This window comes from Cherax quadricarinatus, chromosome 52 (assembly GCF_038502225.1).
Source record: "Cherax quadricarinatus isolate ZL_2023a chromosome 52, ASM3850222v1, whole genome shotgun sequence".
In the NCBI taxonomy this organism is placed as follows: domain Eukaryota; kingdom Metazoa; phylum Arthropoda; class Malacostraca; order Decapoda; family Parastacidae; genus Cherax; species Cherax quadricarinatus.
Window position 1 is genome coordinate 28,008,018 of NC_091343.1, and position 13,565 is coordinate 28,021,582.

At 40.8% G+C, this 13,565-nt stretch overlaps 1 protein-coding gene across 1 annotated transcript in view; it reads left to right on the forward strand.

The window, feature by feature from the left end:
- LOC128705438 (gamma-butyrobetaine dioxygenase) overlaps positions 1-13,565 on the forward strand; it is a 152,005-nt gene that overhangs the window by 80,098 nt on the left and 58,342 nt on the right. The window contains exons 3-7 of the mRNA XM_070096218.1: positions 1-123; positions 529-678; positions 1,004-1,131; positions 9,157-9,366; positions 9,613-9,718. The exon at positions 1-123 is cut by the window's left edge and continues 10 nt beyond it. Coding sequence (XP_069952319.1) covers positions 1-123; positions 529-678; positions 1,004-1,131; positions 9,157-9,366; positions 9,613-9,718 — 717 coding nt within the window. The remainder of the gene's footprint in view (positions 124-528; positions 679-1,003; positions 1,132-9,156; positions 9,367-9,612; positions 9,719-13,565) is intronic.

Below are 13,565 nucleotides of genomic sequence, written 5' to 3' on the forward strand. Positions count from 1 at the left end.
GGGCATTCTACTGGTGGTGGTGGTCAGGTTACCAAGGATAAGCATCAAATACGTTCGTGTCTCCAGTCATCAACAGTCAAGATATCCGGCGCTATTAAGCTTCCAGCCTCGTCCATAGTGCAGGTGGGTATAAACTGGTTGATGTGTAGTAGAAGTGAAGATGACGATCGTCAGGAAAATGTCTCTTGACGAGGATTTTTGAGATATGACTACCATCTTAGTGTTTAAGCAAGGGCGGACGTACTGCAACTGAGCTTTTTTGATTAAACAACCAGTGGCTTACTGTTTTCCCCACTGTTATGAAACAAAGGATCGCCAGAGAGTGTCTTAAGATTAGCACACAGAAAGTAAAGACTCGAGCTGCAGTGCAAGTTTTAATTGGGGCAGCTTTTCGCTCTGTGTAAAGTTTTATCAAGTCATGAAATGATAAAGCTCACTCCTGAAGTGGAAATATTAATATAATTTAACCTTTTGATAGAAGAGTGCATGCTTAAATTTCGCTTACATGGTTGGATTCATACACTGCAGGTGGAGTGGAGAGATGGTGAGACCGACGTGTACCCTTATGTGTGGCTTCGAGACCACTGTCAGTGTCCAAACTGTTTCCATCCCACAACCAAGTCACGGATACTGTCGCTAGAAGACTTCCAGCTATCAATCTCACCCACCTCCATCCAGGTACGAAGGCCTAGACGAAGTCATCAGTACTGCTGCTAGTAGACCTCTATCTAGCAGTCTCACCCATCTCCATCCAGGTACGTAGGCCTAGACGAAGTCATAAGTGCTGCTGCTAGGAGACCTCCGTCTTACATCTCAGCAAGTTCATCCAAAATTCTTTGAGGTTCTACTGAAGCTAGACCAGTAATAACCATTATAAACAGGGTTGTGCTAAGAATGCATGTTTTTGGACCACCTTGTGCTTGAACGAGGTTCTCTTCTTCCCATTAACATTTAAAATTATTTTCTCGCCAGGAAAGAACTTAACGCATGTTTGTTACTATAGGTTGTGGAAGACGGCAGGAGAGTTGAGATAGGTTGGTCAGACGGACACCTGGGTAGCTACCCAGCCTCCTGGCTCCACCAACGTGCATTCAATACTCACCAGCTCAACCTCAGAGCCGAAACAATAAGGTAAGAACAAGTGTCCGTACTGACACATTATGATAACCAAGAGCACCTCAGAGTCGACACATTATGATAAACAATAGCACATCGCAGCTGTGAAGGCTTACTCAGCCCTGTAACAACTTCAGACAGTATTACTCAGGCTGGCTCCTCCTCAGGAAAATTAATGAATAGAAAAAAAAATAATAATTCACAAAGATAAACACTATTTATTAAATCAAACATAAAACAACAAAACATGAAAGGTATATCCTATTTGAAAGAAAAATGAAAAATGAAATGAATAAAATAACATTTGAACTCAACGCTAATATCTACAAGGGTGTCTGGTGTTGGTGACACTGTTGTTGAAACCGTAGCCGTTGCTGATGATAAGGGGGGGGAGGTCGCAGGTGTTGGTGACCATCCACTGGCTAGTTCTTCACAGAGAATCGCCGTGATTATTATCCCGATGACAGGAAAGCAGGTTCTTTACCGCTTCAATGCTGTGGAGTTACGTCCTGCACTTTTATACAGGTGCACAGGTAGTTCAATACGAAATGGAGAAGTCTCTGGACGTTAGTCCTTCTCCTGTTCTGCTCGTTGATTGCCAGGTGACCCTCTCTGACATCCAAGCTGGAAAGACAGACAGGTTACCCACTGCTTAAATAATCACTCTCCATGGTAAGTCTGATACTTAAAAGATGTGGTGATTATTACAACAGTCAACATAGAGCAAGGCTGAAAAGACTAAGTTTATTATTGATCAAAAGTGAAGGTTTTAACCAATAAAACCACTAGAATACAAGGCAGGCATGTACTTACAGTAGTGTTGGGAGCTGTGAGTCGAGTGATTTACTGTTTGACCAGAGCCCCACACGTCACCTTTCGGGCGGGGGGAGGTGGAAGAGGGAGGGGAAAGGATAGCGGGAGCTAGACTGACCCTACGTTAACAAGCAGCCGGCAAACAAACTATCACTTTAGGGGTGGGGGAGAAAAGGCAGGAATATCGGGAGCTAGACTGACCCTACCTTAACGAGTAGCCGGCAATGAAACTATTGTTTCTATATATTCCCTCTCTACTCCTATCTATTGAACTTTTCCCTCACACTCCCCCATACCAAGACTTATAGTCAAGGAGTATAAGAAGAATAGGCGAGGAAAAAGTTCTAACATGTGGAAGTCGCGTAAGGCAACAAATCATCTACTGACTGTCACGACTTAACCAGTCAGAGAAATAATTGGATGAACCATTGATATACACAATATGGAACTTAAAAGCCTGGAGCGCCAATGTCCACCTCAAGAGGCGACTGTTGGTTCCCTTAAAAGTTTCTAGGTATATCAAAGGTTTGTGGTCCATTTCTAAAATGAATTCTTTTCCCAGCAAATAAAATTTAAGTTTGGAGATACCCCACACAAGGGCTAAACATTCCTTTTCTATTGTGGAGTATCTTGTTTCTGCGGGAAGGAGTTTCCGGCTTAGGAAGCATACAGGGAAGGGAGTACCATCATGGTATTGTAGTAGCACTGCACCTAAGCCAGTATTGGAGGCATCAGTTCTCAAACAAAATGTTTTATTAATGTCTGGAATCTTAAGTATAGGGTCTTTCGCAAAGATACTTTTAATCTCATTAAACTTTTCCCGAGCTACGTCGGAAAGTTCAAGAGGTTCCTTCACAGACTTTTTAAGGAAGTCCGATAAGATGCCTGTAAGATCAGCAAGATTCGGGATAAACCGTGCATAAAAATTTACAGAACCAAGAAAGCTACGCATGAGTTTCTTGGTTTTGGGGAATTTAAATTCTAATAAAGCTTTGATCTTACTGGGGAGAGGCTGCAGAGAGTTATTAGAAAGTATTAGTCCAAGATATCTAATCTTGTTATACCCAAGGAACCATTTCTTCGGCTTGGCAGTGAGGCCATGTGAGCGTAACCTACGCAAAACTGATGTTAATGTTTGGATATGTTCGCCCCACGTAGATGTCATTACGTAAATGTTGTCAAAATAAACTGAAACATTTGGCATATTACCCAAGACCTTTCTCATCAGTCTCACGTAGGTAGCACAGGCAGTTACCAAACCGAAGGGCATAGTTTAATATTGCATCAGTCCTTGGTGAGTAGGAAAAGCGGTGTACTGCTTAGAAGAAGGATCTAACATTACCTGATGATATGCCTGCGCAATATCAATCTCTGAAAAGAAGGAAGAGTCATAAAATTTGTATAGATCGCTATCTATTAAGGGCATAGGCTCAGCATCCCACCGAGTTATAGCATTAAGGCCTCTGAAGTCAATAGCAAGTCTATATGAATTATCTGCTTTCTTAACCATGACTACTGGTGAGCAATATGCAGATACTGAAGGTTCAATGATCTTTAGTTTTAATAATTTGTCTACCTCTCGGTCAAATGCATCCCTAAGGTGAACTAGAACTGGGTATGATTTCCGTTTGATAGGATTGTCCGTCAATAAGTCAATCTTATGGACTACCGTGGAGGTAACACCTGGAATATCAGTAAAGACGTCTGAAAAGTTACTCACACATTGAAGTAGTTCATGTCTCTTATGGTCATCCAAAGATTCATTAATAGTAATGTTGGTTGCTCCCGAGTGGTCAAAAGTCACCAAGTCATGTAGTTCTTCATCATAGTCTAAGTTAGAGGTGTCAATTACGCACACTTTACATTCTTCAGTTGTCTTATCAAGTTCGTGTGGAAAAACTAAGTCAAAGTTATTAAGGCAGTTAACCGAATTTCTTCGGTAATATTTCTTAAGGATGTTGATATGATAAAGCTTAGGTTTCCCCTTGACTTCTATGAGGTAGTCAACTTTCCCACAAATTTTTAATACTTTATATGGGCCTTTCCATGCTACTAATAATTTATTTGACTTAATCGGCAAAAGTACAAGAACTTCATCCCCTACTTTGAAACTTCTCCTCTGACTTTTGGAATCAAAATATGTTTTGTACTGGTCCATTGACAAGCTTAGGTTTTTCGAAACTATGTGAGAGGTCTCCTCAAGTTTGGATCTAAGGTCAAGGAGAAACTGGTAAGAAGACTGAACCTCAGCATTTACCTCCTCATTAGTCCATAAGTCATGAAGGATGGACAGTGGACCTCTGGCCTGTCTACCATAGAGAACTTCAAAAGGTGAAAACCCCAAAGAGTCACTGGGAACTTCCCTCATGGCAAACAAAGCACAGGGTAGGTAACGATGCCACTCCTTAGGTTTAAGGGAGCAAAGTTTCCTTAAAATGGACTTGAGAATCGAATGCTGGCGCTCAATCCTCCCATTACAGCTGGGATGATAGGGTGTGGTGAAGAGAGGCTTCACCCCCAGAAGTTGGTATAGATGTTGCATTACGTCAGATGTGAATTGTGTCCCACGGTCAGACAAAATTTCTCTAGGGATTCCCACTCTGGAGAAGATGGACAAAAGGGCTTCAGCCACCTCTGTAGTAGTTATGGTCTTTAATGGAACGGCTTCAGGGAAACTCGAAGCATAATCAACTAATGTTAATATATATATATGTCCCCCAGATGAAAGTGGAGATAAAGGACCAACGATATCAATAGCTACTCTTTCAAAAGGTACCGTAAAGATTGGCATTTTGACCATAGGTACTCGCCTGGTACCTCGGGAGGATGACAGTTTTTACACGATCTACAATAAGTAGTGACATCTGAGGACAAAAAAATAGGTTTCCCTAATTTTAGTTAATGTTTTACGATGCGAGAAATGTCCGGTCACTGGCAGGTCATGAGCCATTTTAAGAACAGTCTCTCTGCATTGACTTGGAACAACTAAGATGGAATAGTCTATCTCATCTGAATTTAATTTGAATACTGACTTGTACAAGATACATTTTATATATTCAAATTTATATGAAAAGTTTTTCCTTTGGATCACTTGATTTTGTTTAGCGGCATTATGGCAATTCTGAAGAGAAGGGCAATTACGTTGTAAATTGACAAAGGAGTCCTTCGATATATCTAAAGGCTTAAAGTCAGGGAAAATCAAAGGATGGACAGTAGGAGAAGCCTGGGCTTTGGTCTGAGCCCTAGTCAAGACATTTATGGTATCGGAGATGATATCTTCACTTTCATCTAACAAGTGAACCGGTGATCCTACTACCTCGCTTTCGAGAGTAGCATCACTGGTTTTTAATCCCACATGAATCTCGCGAGACATTGTCTCACCTGAACTTTCGAGCGGCTTCTCTGACTCTACAGGAAGAGGATCAGAAACACTTATGTCCATCTTTGGTGAAGAAAGGTCAACCTCCGAAGGAAGAATGGCACCTTTTACATTACCTATTAGTACGGAGCAAGAAGTGATGGGAGCTAGTACGGCTTCAGACCAACCTGTGAACCATTTAGACCTAATGTAACAACGGATGGTAGGAAAAGTGTCTGTACGGCCCAAGTAGTCTGAAAGTATAGCAGAGGAATGAGTTTCTTTAAGATTAGGGAACAGCTTATCAGAAATGACTATACATGTGCATCCAGTGTCTCGTAAAATGGTAGATACATTAAGTCCATTAACTGTTCCTGAACAGAAGGGTGCTTGGTCATTACAGTCTTTAAAACATCTTCCAACTTTTTGGACCTTCTTAGAAGGACAATCTGGACGTTTATGTCCCTTAACACCACACAAATGACAAATAGGAATAAAAGAAGCCTTTTTACTTTCCACTAGAGGCTTTGATTTCTTAAGGTCTGATGAACCCTTACCCTTAGGGTTCGATCCCTTTAGGTCTTTATAGGAATTGTGAGCCTCAGCATACAGGTCAGCAGCCTCAGCAACTTCCTCAGCTTTAATCAGGTTACGTTCTCTGATGAATGTTCGTATCTGGTGGGGAAGAGCTGTCAGGAACTGTTCAGCAACCATGAAGTCTCTAAGAGATTCATAACTGTGATCAATTCCTGAACTCTCTATCCAAAAGTCGAGCAAACGAAAGAGTGTTACCTGTAACTGCTGAAAGTTCTGGCCAGGCTGTAAGTTGGCATACCTGAAATCTTTCCAGTAAGAATTAGTGGTTTTTTGATATGCTTTAAGGATTGCCTTCTTCAGTAGGTTATAATTACATATGATATCCTGCGACAAAGTTGCATAGATATTCAAAGCGGTACCAGAAAATAACATTCCTAACCTGGTAGCCCAGGTGTCAGCAGGCCATTCACAGAGGGTAGCGGTATTTTCAAACCTGATAATGTAAGAAGTTATGTCTTCCACCTCTGTGAAGGGAGGTAAATTAGGTGTTGGAATATGTGCACTAGCTGCACGTTGTTCCATTACTCCTTCATCTAATTGCTGTTGTGAGAAAGTTAACTTCTTATTCTCTAATTCAAGGTGAGTTTGTTCGAGCTCGCGATCCTTTTCTCTCTCCCTTAACTCATATTCTCTGTCCTTTGCTCTTTCCTCAAGTTCCCTTAATTTAACCTGTTCCTCACGTATCTTAGCTCTGTCCTCACGATCAAGTCTATCACGCTCCTTTTTGTCTTCTCTTTCGATTCTCTCTCTCTCCTTTTTCTCTTCTCTTTCGATTCTCTCTCTCTCCTTTTTCTCTTCTCTTTCGATTCTCTCTCTCTCCTTTTTCTCTTCTCTTTCCCTTTCTAACTGTCTTTCTTCTCTCTCAATTCTCTCTCTTTCAAGTCTTTCCTGGATCTTAGCACTAATGAAAGATTCTAAATTTTTCCCTGTTATTCCTAACTTACTTCCAGCATTCATCCAAAACTGGTATTCATCCATACTTGCAAGAATAACTTAAACTATCAGGGGAAATGAAACGGGTATTAAAGAAAACGGAGGGTTCAATTTCTGCTCCGCTCAAACTATAAATAAACCAGAGTGCTTGATCCCTGCTTCAATTAAACAACATGTATTAACGAAAACGAAGGGTTCTTTGCCGGCTCCGAGCAAACAGTAAGTAGAATGGGGTCACTTGACCATCCAATCTTCTCACCAACAAATCAAGAGTGTCCTATGACAGTTCCCTTGATATAATGAAGAGCTCAATGAAACAAGATGTCACTAGAAAATCTCGGGTCCCTAGAGTCTAATCCTCCAAAGTGTTTCAAGCTCACATACAATTAGGTGGCAGAATTAAATATTATATCCTGCCTGACTTGACTTACAATAAATTGAGACTATGACAATCACCAAATCTTTTAAATACCTGTACTGTAGTCCTACCATAGAGAATGATTACTCATGGCTGGTGGTAACCGTCTGTGGTATGCGGCATTGAAGTTCCAATGGTAGATTCGAGATGGAGTTGAATCTTGATTCAGTAGAGTTGATCCTGGCAAGGTCGCCACTTGTGAAGCATTTCTCAGCCCTGTAACAACTTCAGACAGTATTACTCAGGCTGGCTCCTCCTCAGGAAAATTAATGAATAGAAAAAGAAATAATAATTCACAAAGATAAACACTATTTATTAAATCAAACATAAAACAACAAAACATGAAAGGTATATCCTATTTGAAAGAAAAATGAAAAATGAAATGAATAAAATAACATTTGAACTCAATGCTAATATCTACAAGGGTGTTGGTGTTGGTGACACTGTTGCTGAAACCGTAGCCGTTGCTGATGATAAGGGGGGGGGGAGGTCGCAGGTGTTGGTGACCATCCACTGGCTAGTTCTTCACAGAGAATCGCCGTGATTATTATCCCGATGACAGGAAAGCAGGTTCTTCACCGCTGCAATGCTGTGGAGTTACGTCCTGCACTTTCATACAGGTGCAGAGGTAGTTCAATACAAAATGGAGAAGTCTCTGGGCGTTAGTCCTTCTCCTGTTCTGCTCGTTGATTGCCAGGTGACCCTCTCTGACATCCAAGCTGGAAAGACAGACAGGTTACCCACTGCTTAAATAATCACTCTCCATGGTAAGTCTGATACTTAAAAGATGTGGTGATTATTACAACAGACAACATAGAGCAAGGCTGAAAAGACTAAGTTTATTATTGATCAAAGGTGAAGCTTTTAACCAATAAATCCACTAGAATACAAGGCAGGTATGTACTTACAGTAGTGTTGGGAGCTGTGAGTCGAGTGATTTACTGTTTGACCAGAGCCCCACACTTCACCTTTCGGGGGTGGGGGGGGGAGGTGGAGGAGGGAGGGGAAGGGATAGCAGGAGCTAGACTGACCCTACGTTAACAAGCAGCCGGCAATCAAACTATCACTTTAGGGGTGGGGGAGAAAAGGTGGGAAAAACGGGAGCATGACTTACCCTACCTTAACTAGTAGCCGGCAGACAAACTATCAATTTAGGGGTTGGGGGAGAAAAGGCGGGAATATCGGGAGCTGGACTGACCCTACCTTAACGAGTAGCCGGCAATGAAACTATTGTTTCTGTATATTCCCTCTCTACTCCTATCTATTGAACTTTTCCCTCACAGCAGCTGACTCATTGACATAAGCATCAGCAACACTTCATGACTGACGTATTATTTCAGGATAAATTCATAGCTCCCTGATAACAAATTAATTAAGGTAAACAAATTATGCTTTATTGTTAAGGTATCCCGCCAGAGGTGCATATGAATAATGCAGCATCCACAGAGATACATGACATCAACGGTGATACTGCTCGCGACTTGAACGGTGATACTGTACATGATATGAACAGTAATACATAATGTCAACGGAAGTACATAGCATTACTGGTAACCCCTCTCTCTCTCTCTCTCTCTCTCTCTCTCTCTCTCTCTCTCTCTCTCTCTCTCTCTCTCTCTCTCTCTCTCTCTCTCTCTCTCTCTGTCTCTCTCTCTGTCTCTCTCTCTCTGTCTCTCTCTGTCTCTCTCTGTCTCTGTCTGTCTCTCTCTGTCTCTGTCTGTCTGTCTCTCTCTCTCTCTCTGTCTCTCTCTCTCTCTGTCTCTGTCTCTCTCTCTCTGTCTCTCTCTCTCTCTCTCTCTCTCTCTCTCTCTCTCTCTCTCTCTCTCTCTCTCTCTCTCTCTCTCTCTCTCTCTCTCTCTCTCTCTCTCGCTCTCTCTCTCTCTCTCTCTCTCATTTATGTAACATCAGCTCAATATTTCAGGATGAAACAGAAGCTTTGGGGGTGTGAGCTTTCAGAGGATCTCCCACGAGTGTCCTTCCCAGAGCTCCTAGAGAATGATTGGGCACTCCTGGCATTCCTACAGCAGCTGGAGGTTATGGGCTTGGTTCTGATCTCCCAGACTCCTGCCCAGACCAAGCAGTGTCATTTACTGTCCCAGCGAGTTGCTTACTGCAGCAGAACCTACTATGGGTGAGTGACACTAACAACCTACTCATAAAATTGCAGTAACGAGACTGCAAACACATCTTAGCCACATGTCCATTCCAGCTTAACAATATTCATCCAACTTGGTATATTTCCATACAACTGTAATCAAAGTCTCTTGCTTTCAGGGTGAAGGATGATTGATCTTTCACTTCCGAAGTACAATATGACCCTTGCGGCTTTAGCACTGCCCTGTGATTTGAAAAATGAAACCTTGATGTCTTCTTCCAGAGAGACGTTCAAGGTTCACAACAAAACTGATCCAAACAACTTAGCCTATACTCAGTATAGCCTCGGCCTGCACACTGATCTACCATGCCTGAGCTACAAGCCTGGTGTAAGTGTGTTTTCCCAGCTACACTCCTGGTGTAAGTGCTTTCCCAGCTACACTCCTGGTGTAAGAGTTTTCCCAGCTACACTCCTGATGAAAGTGTTTTTCCAGCAACACTCCTGGTGTAAGTGTTTTCCCAGCTATACTCCTGGTGTAAGTGTTTTCCCAGCTACACTCCTGGCGTAAGTGTTTTCCCAGCTACACTCCTGATGAAAGTGTTTTCATAGCAACACTCCTGGTGTAAGTGTTTTCCCCGCTACACTCCTGATGAAAGTGTTTTTCCAGCTACACTCCTGGATTTCCCAGCTACAAGCCTGGTGTGAGTGTTACTCAACTACACTCTTGGTGTAAGTGTTTTCCCAGCTACAAACCTGGTGTGTTTTCAAATCAACAGCCTGGTGTAAATGTGTTTTCCCAGTTACATACCTGGTGCAAATGTGTTTTCCTGGCTAAAAACCTGCTGTTAGTGTTTTCCCAGCCACAAGCCTGGTGTAAGTGTTTTCTCAGCAACAACCTTCGTGTAGCTGTGTTTTCCTGGCTACAAGCCCGGAGAAAGTGGGGTTTCCTAGCTACAAACCTAATGTTAGTGTTCTCGCAACTACAAGCCTTGTGTTAGTATTTTCCCAGCTACAAGCCAGGCATAAAGGTGGTTTTCCAGCTACAAGCCTAATGTTAGTATTTTCCCAGCCACAAGCCTAGTGTAAATGTGTTTTCCAAGCCACAAGCCTGATGTAAGTGTTTTCCCAGCTACAAGCCTAGCGTAAATGTGTTTTCCCAGCTACAAGCCTGGTGTTTGTGGAAAATACTGTATATTTTCCGAAAATACAGTGTATTTTGTACGTAAATTAGCGAAATGTATTGTAGTTAATAAAAATTAATTTGTAAATAAAAAAGGAACCAGTGACGGTGTTAGCGTCGCTTGGAAAGGCCATTGTTTTGAACGGGGCAAGAGAAACGTTAGTGAAAATCGAAAGAATTTTCGTTGCTCTAGAGGCTAAATTGTGTTTAAAACCTCTCAAATAGAAGCAGAAATTGTTGAATTTGCAGTGTTGCAGAATGTGAGAAACAAGCAACTGGACAGGACTCCGTAATTAGATGGGAAAAGGGATAATGAGTGCACCATACCCCAGCTAAGTCTTGTCTATATTTATGTTGAAATTTCTGGCCAGTATTTCTCTTCATATTTTAGGCAGGGGTTTGCGCATGACACACCAAGTAATCTCCAGATAAATTGGTGAGTGTTATTGTTATAAATTCTCCTTCAATATATATATTCATTAACCCATTCAGGGTCGGCAGGGCCTCTCCTAAACTTGCTCTCGGGGTCGGAAATTTTTCGAAAAAATACTATTTTTTATTAGGAAATGATAGAGAATCTTTTCCCGATCATAATGACACTAAAAGTATGAAATTTCATGGAAAACTTATGGAGTTATGCTCTCGCAAAGTTAGCGGTCTTGACGATGTTTACACATCGGTGATTTCGCCCACTTTGAGCCCAATTTTTGGTCAATTCCAATGTGACAGTTGACAAAAATCATACCTATTTCGCTAGAACTCCAGTTTTTCTATTGAATGAGTACAAGAAACCACCCATTTACCGATTTCTACTATCCAATAACGTGGTCAGAAATTAGCAATTTTGCCAATTTCACACAAATTTCAAAAGATGCCAATTTCCAAATAGGGCTCAGAATAAACAAGACAGGCATTTCTGGCGCTAAAATAACATTTCCTCTGTTCATTACTCATGTTCCCAGGCCTCTGTTACATTTCTTTTGCTTTCCACTTTGAATTTTATTCTCACAAAAAATAGAAGATTTATGTTATGCAGACTACTGCGTTCGTGTAGAAATCGTGCAGAAATGGTGTAAATAATATCAGGGCACTTGTGAAAGAATATTACACTGACCAGTTGACGTGTATTGGACACGTGGCATGATTTGCTTACCTTTGAACTTTGGCAAAACTCGAAATTTATCCTACTTTGAGCTCAATTTCAAGGTACTTTTCATTGTGATCTAAAATTATCTGGTTTTCTCTCAGTTAAAAGGGCTCAATTTTATGATACTGTTTATCTAACTGTCAGTTTGGGCAATGAGAAAAACGTATTAATGCAGTAATTGTAGATAGGCTCACAGAGAAAATATCTACAATAGGGGTTAGTAAAGCTACAGAAAGACTTTCACATAATGTAAACTTAGCACCTTCTGGTGTAAATGATGATTCTGTAGGTCCAATAAATATTTTGATAGGTAGTGACTATTATACCTCCTTTGTAAAAGGTATGGTAAAGAAATGTGGTTCACCCTTTTAAAGACTGCAGGAGTTAATTGACAGAATTGTTGACTGCCTATAATGATATAATTACTGAACAGTTAAATAATAAATTTATAGAGGAGGTACCTCCTGAGCAAGTCAAAATTTATGGTCGCTATTTGCCACATCACAGAGTGAAGAAGGATTCTAAGACCACTCCTCTGAGGATTGTGTTTAATTGTAGTGCCAGGAATAACAAAAATGTACTTAGTTTAAATGACTGTTTGATGACAGGTCCGTCGTTGAGGGAAAAATTAGGAGATGTCTTATTAAATTTCAGGGTGAAGAATTATGCCTTTATGGCTGACATAGGTAAAGCTTTCCTAAGAGTGGGTTTACAAGAGGTTGACCGGAATTGTACCCGCTTCTTATGGCCTAAGAATCCTAGTGACCCACTTAGCCCAATGAAAACCTTTTGCTTTAGGAGTGTATTATTTGGTGCTACATCCAGTCCGTTCCTACTTCAAGCGATGATAAATGCACACCTTAAACATATGGGAAGTCCATTGAGTAAAGTAATGAGTAAACAATTTTATGTGGACAATTTCCTGGGTGTGACGTCAACTGAAGAGGAACTGTTGATGACATATGGAGAGGCTAATAAAAAAATACAAAGTGCAAATATGCCTCTGAGGGAGTGGAATAGTAATTCGTTCAAATTAAAGGACAAAATCAGTAACGATTACCCTGGAGATGAAGTACCAAAATGTAGTAATGAATTGACATTAACTTGGGATACTGAGAGAGATTTGTTAATGTTAAAAACCTAATAATTACAGTATGCCCAATAATTTAACTAAGAGAGTCTTGCTTGCTGAAGTTTCCAAATAGTTTGATCCACTAGTGTCACCCCTTACTATAAGAGGGAAATTGTTAACACAAGAAGCATGTTGGAGTTCCTATGCCAGGTGGCCAATTCAGATGGGAAAAATATACTCCACATTTTTTGCGATGCTTCAAAATTGGCATATGGGGCAGTCGCTTGCCTTCAATGTAATAGTGTTATTTCTCTTGTTATGTCTAAGGCTAAAGTGCCTACAATTAAATCACGTACCTTACCTCAGTTGGAATTAACAGCCATTTATGTAGGTGTCAAATTAGCTAATTATATAAGAAATAAGTTGCAGGAGATAAATATTAGTGACACTGTAATTTGGTCTGATAATGAGGTGTCCTTACAATGAATTCATAATGTGAACAGTAAAACTGTGTACGTACAAAACAGCGTCGTTGAAATTAATCAGATACAAGAGAAATATAATAGTTTGGGTCAGCATATGCTAACATTTAATCGTATACCTGGTGAGGAGAATCCAGCTGATTTCTTGTCTCGAGGTTTACCTTTTGCTGCATTCATAAATGCTGTATCATGGTTTAAAGGACCGAGCTGGTTGGTAAATAAAGTTAATTGGCCTGTACAAAAGGCGTATATTGCTCCTGTTGAAATTAGTGTGACCACCACTCCAATGGTTTGTCCATCCTTAGCCACTGATATAAATAGGTATTCTTCTTTGCCCAAACTAATCAATGTAAC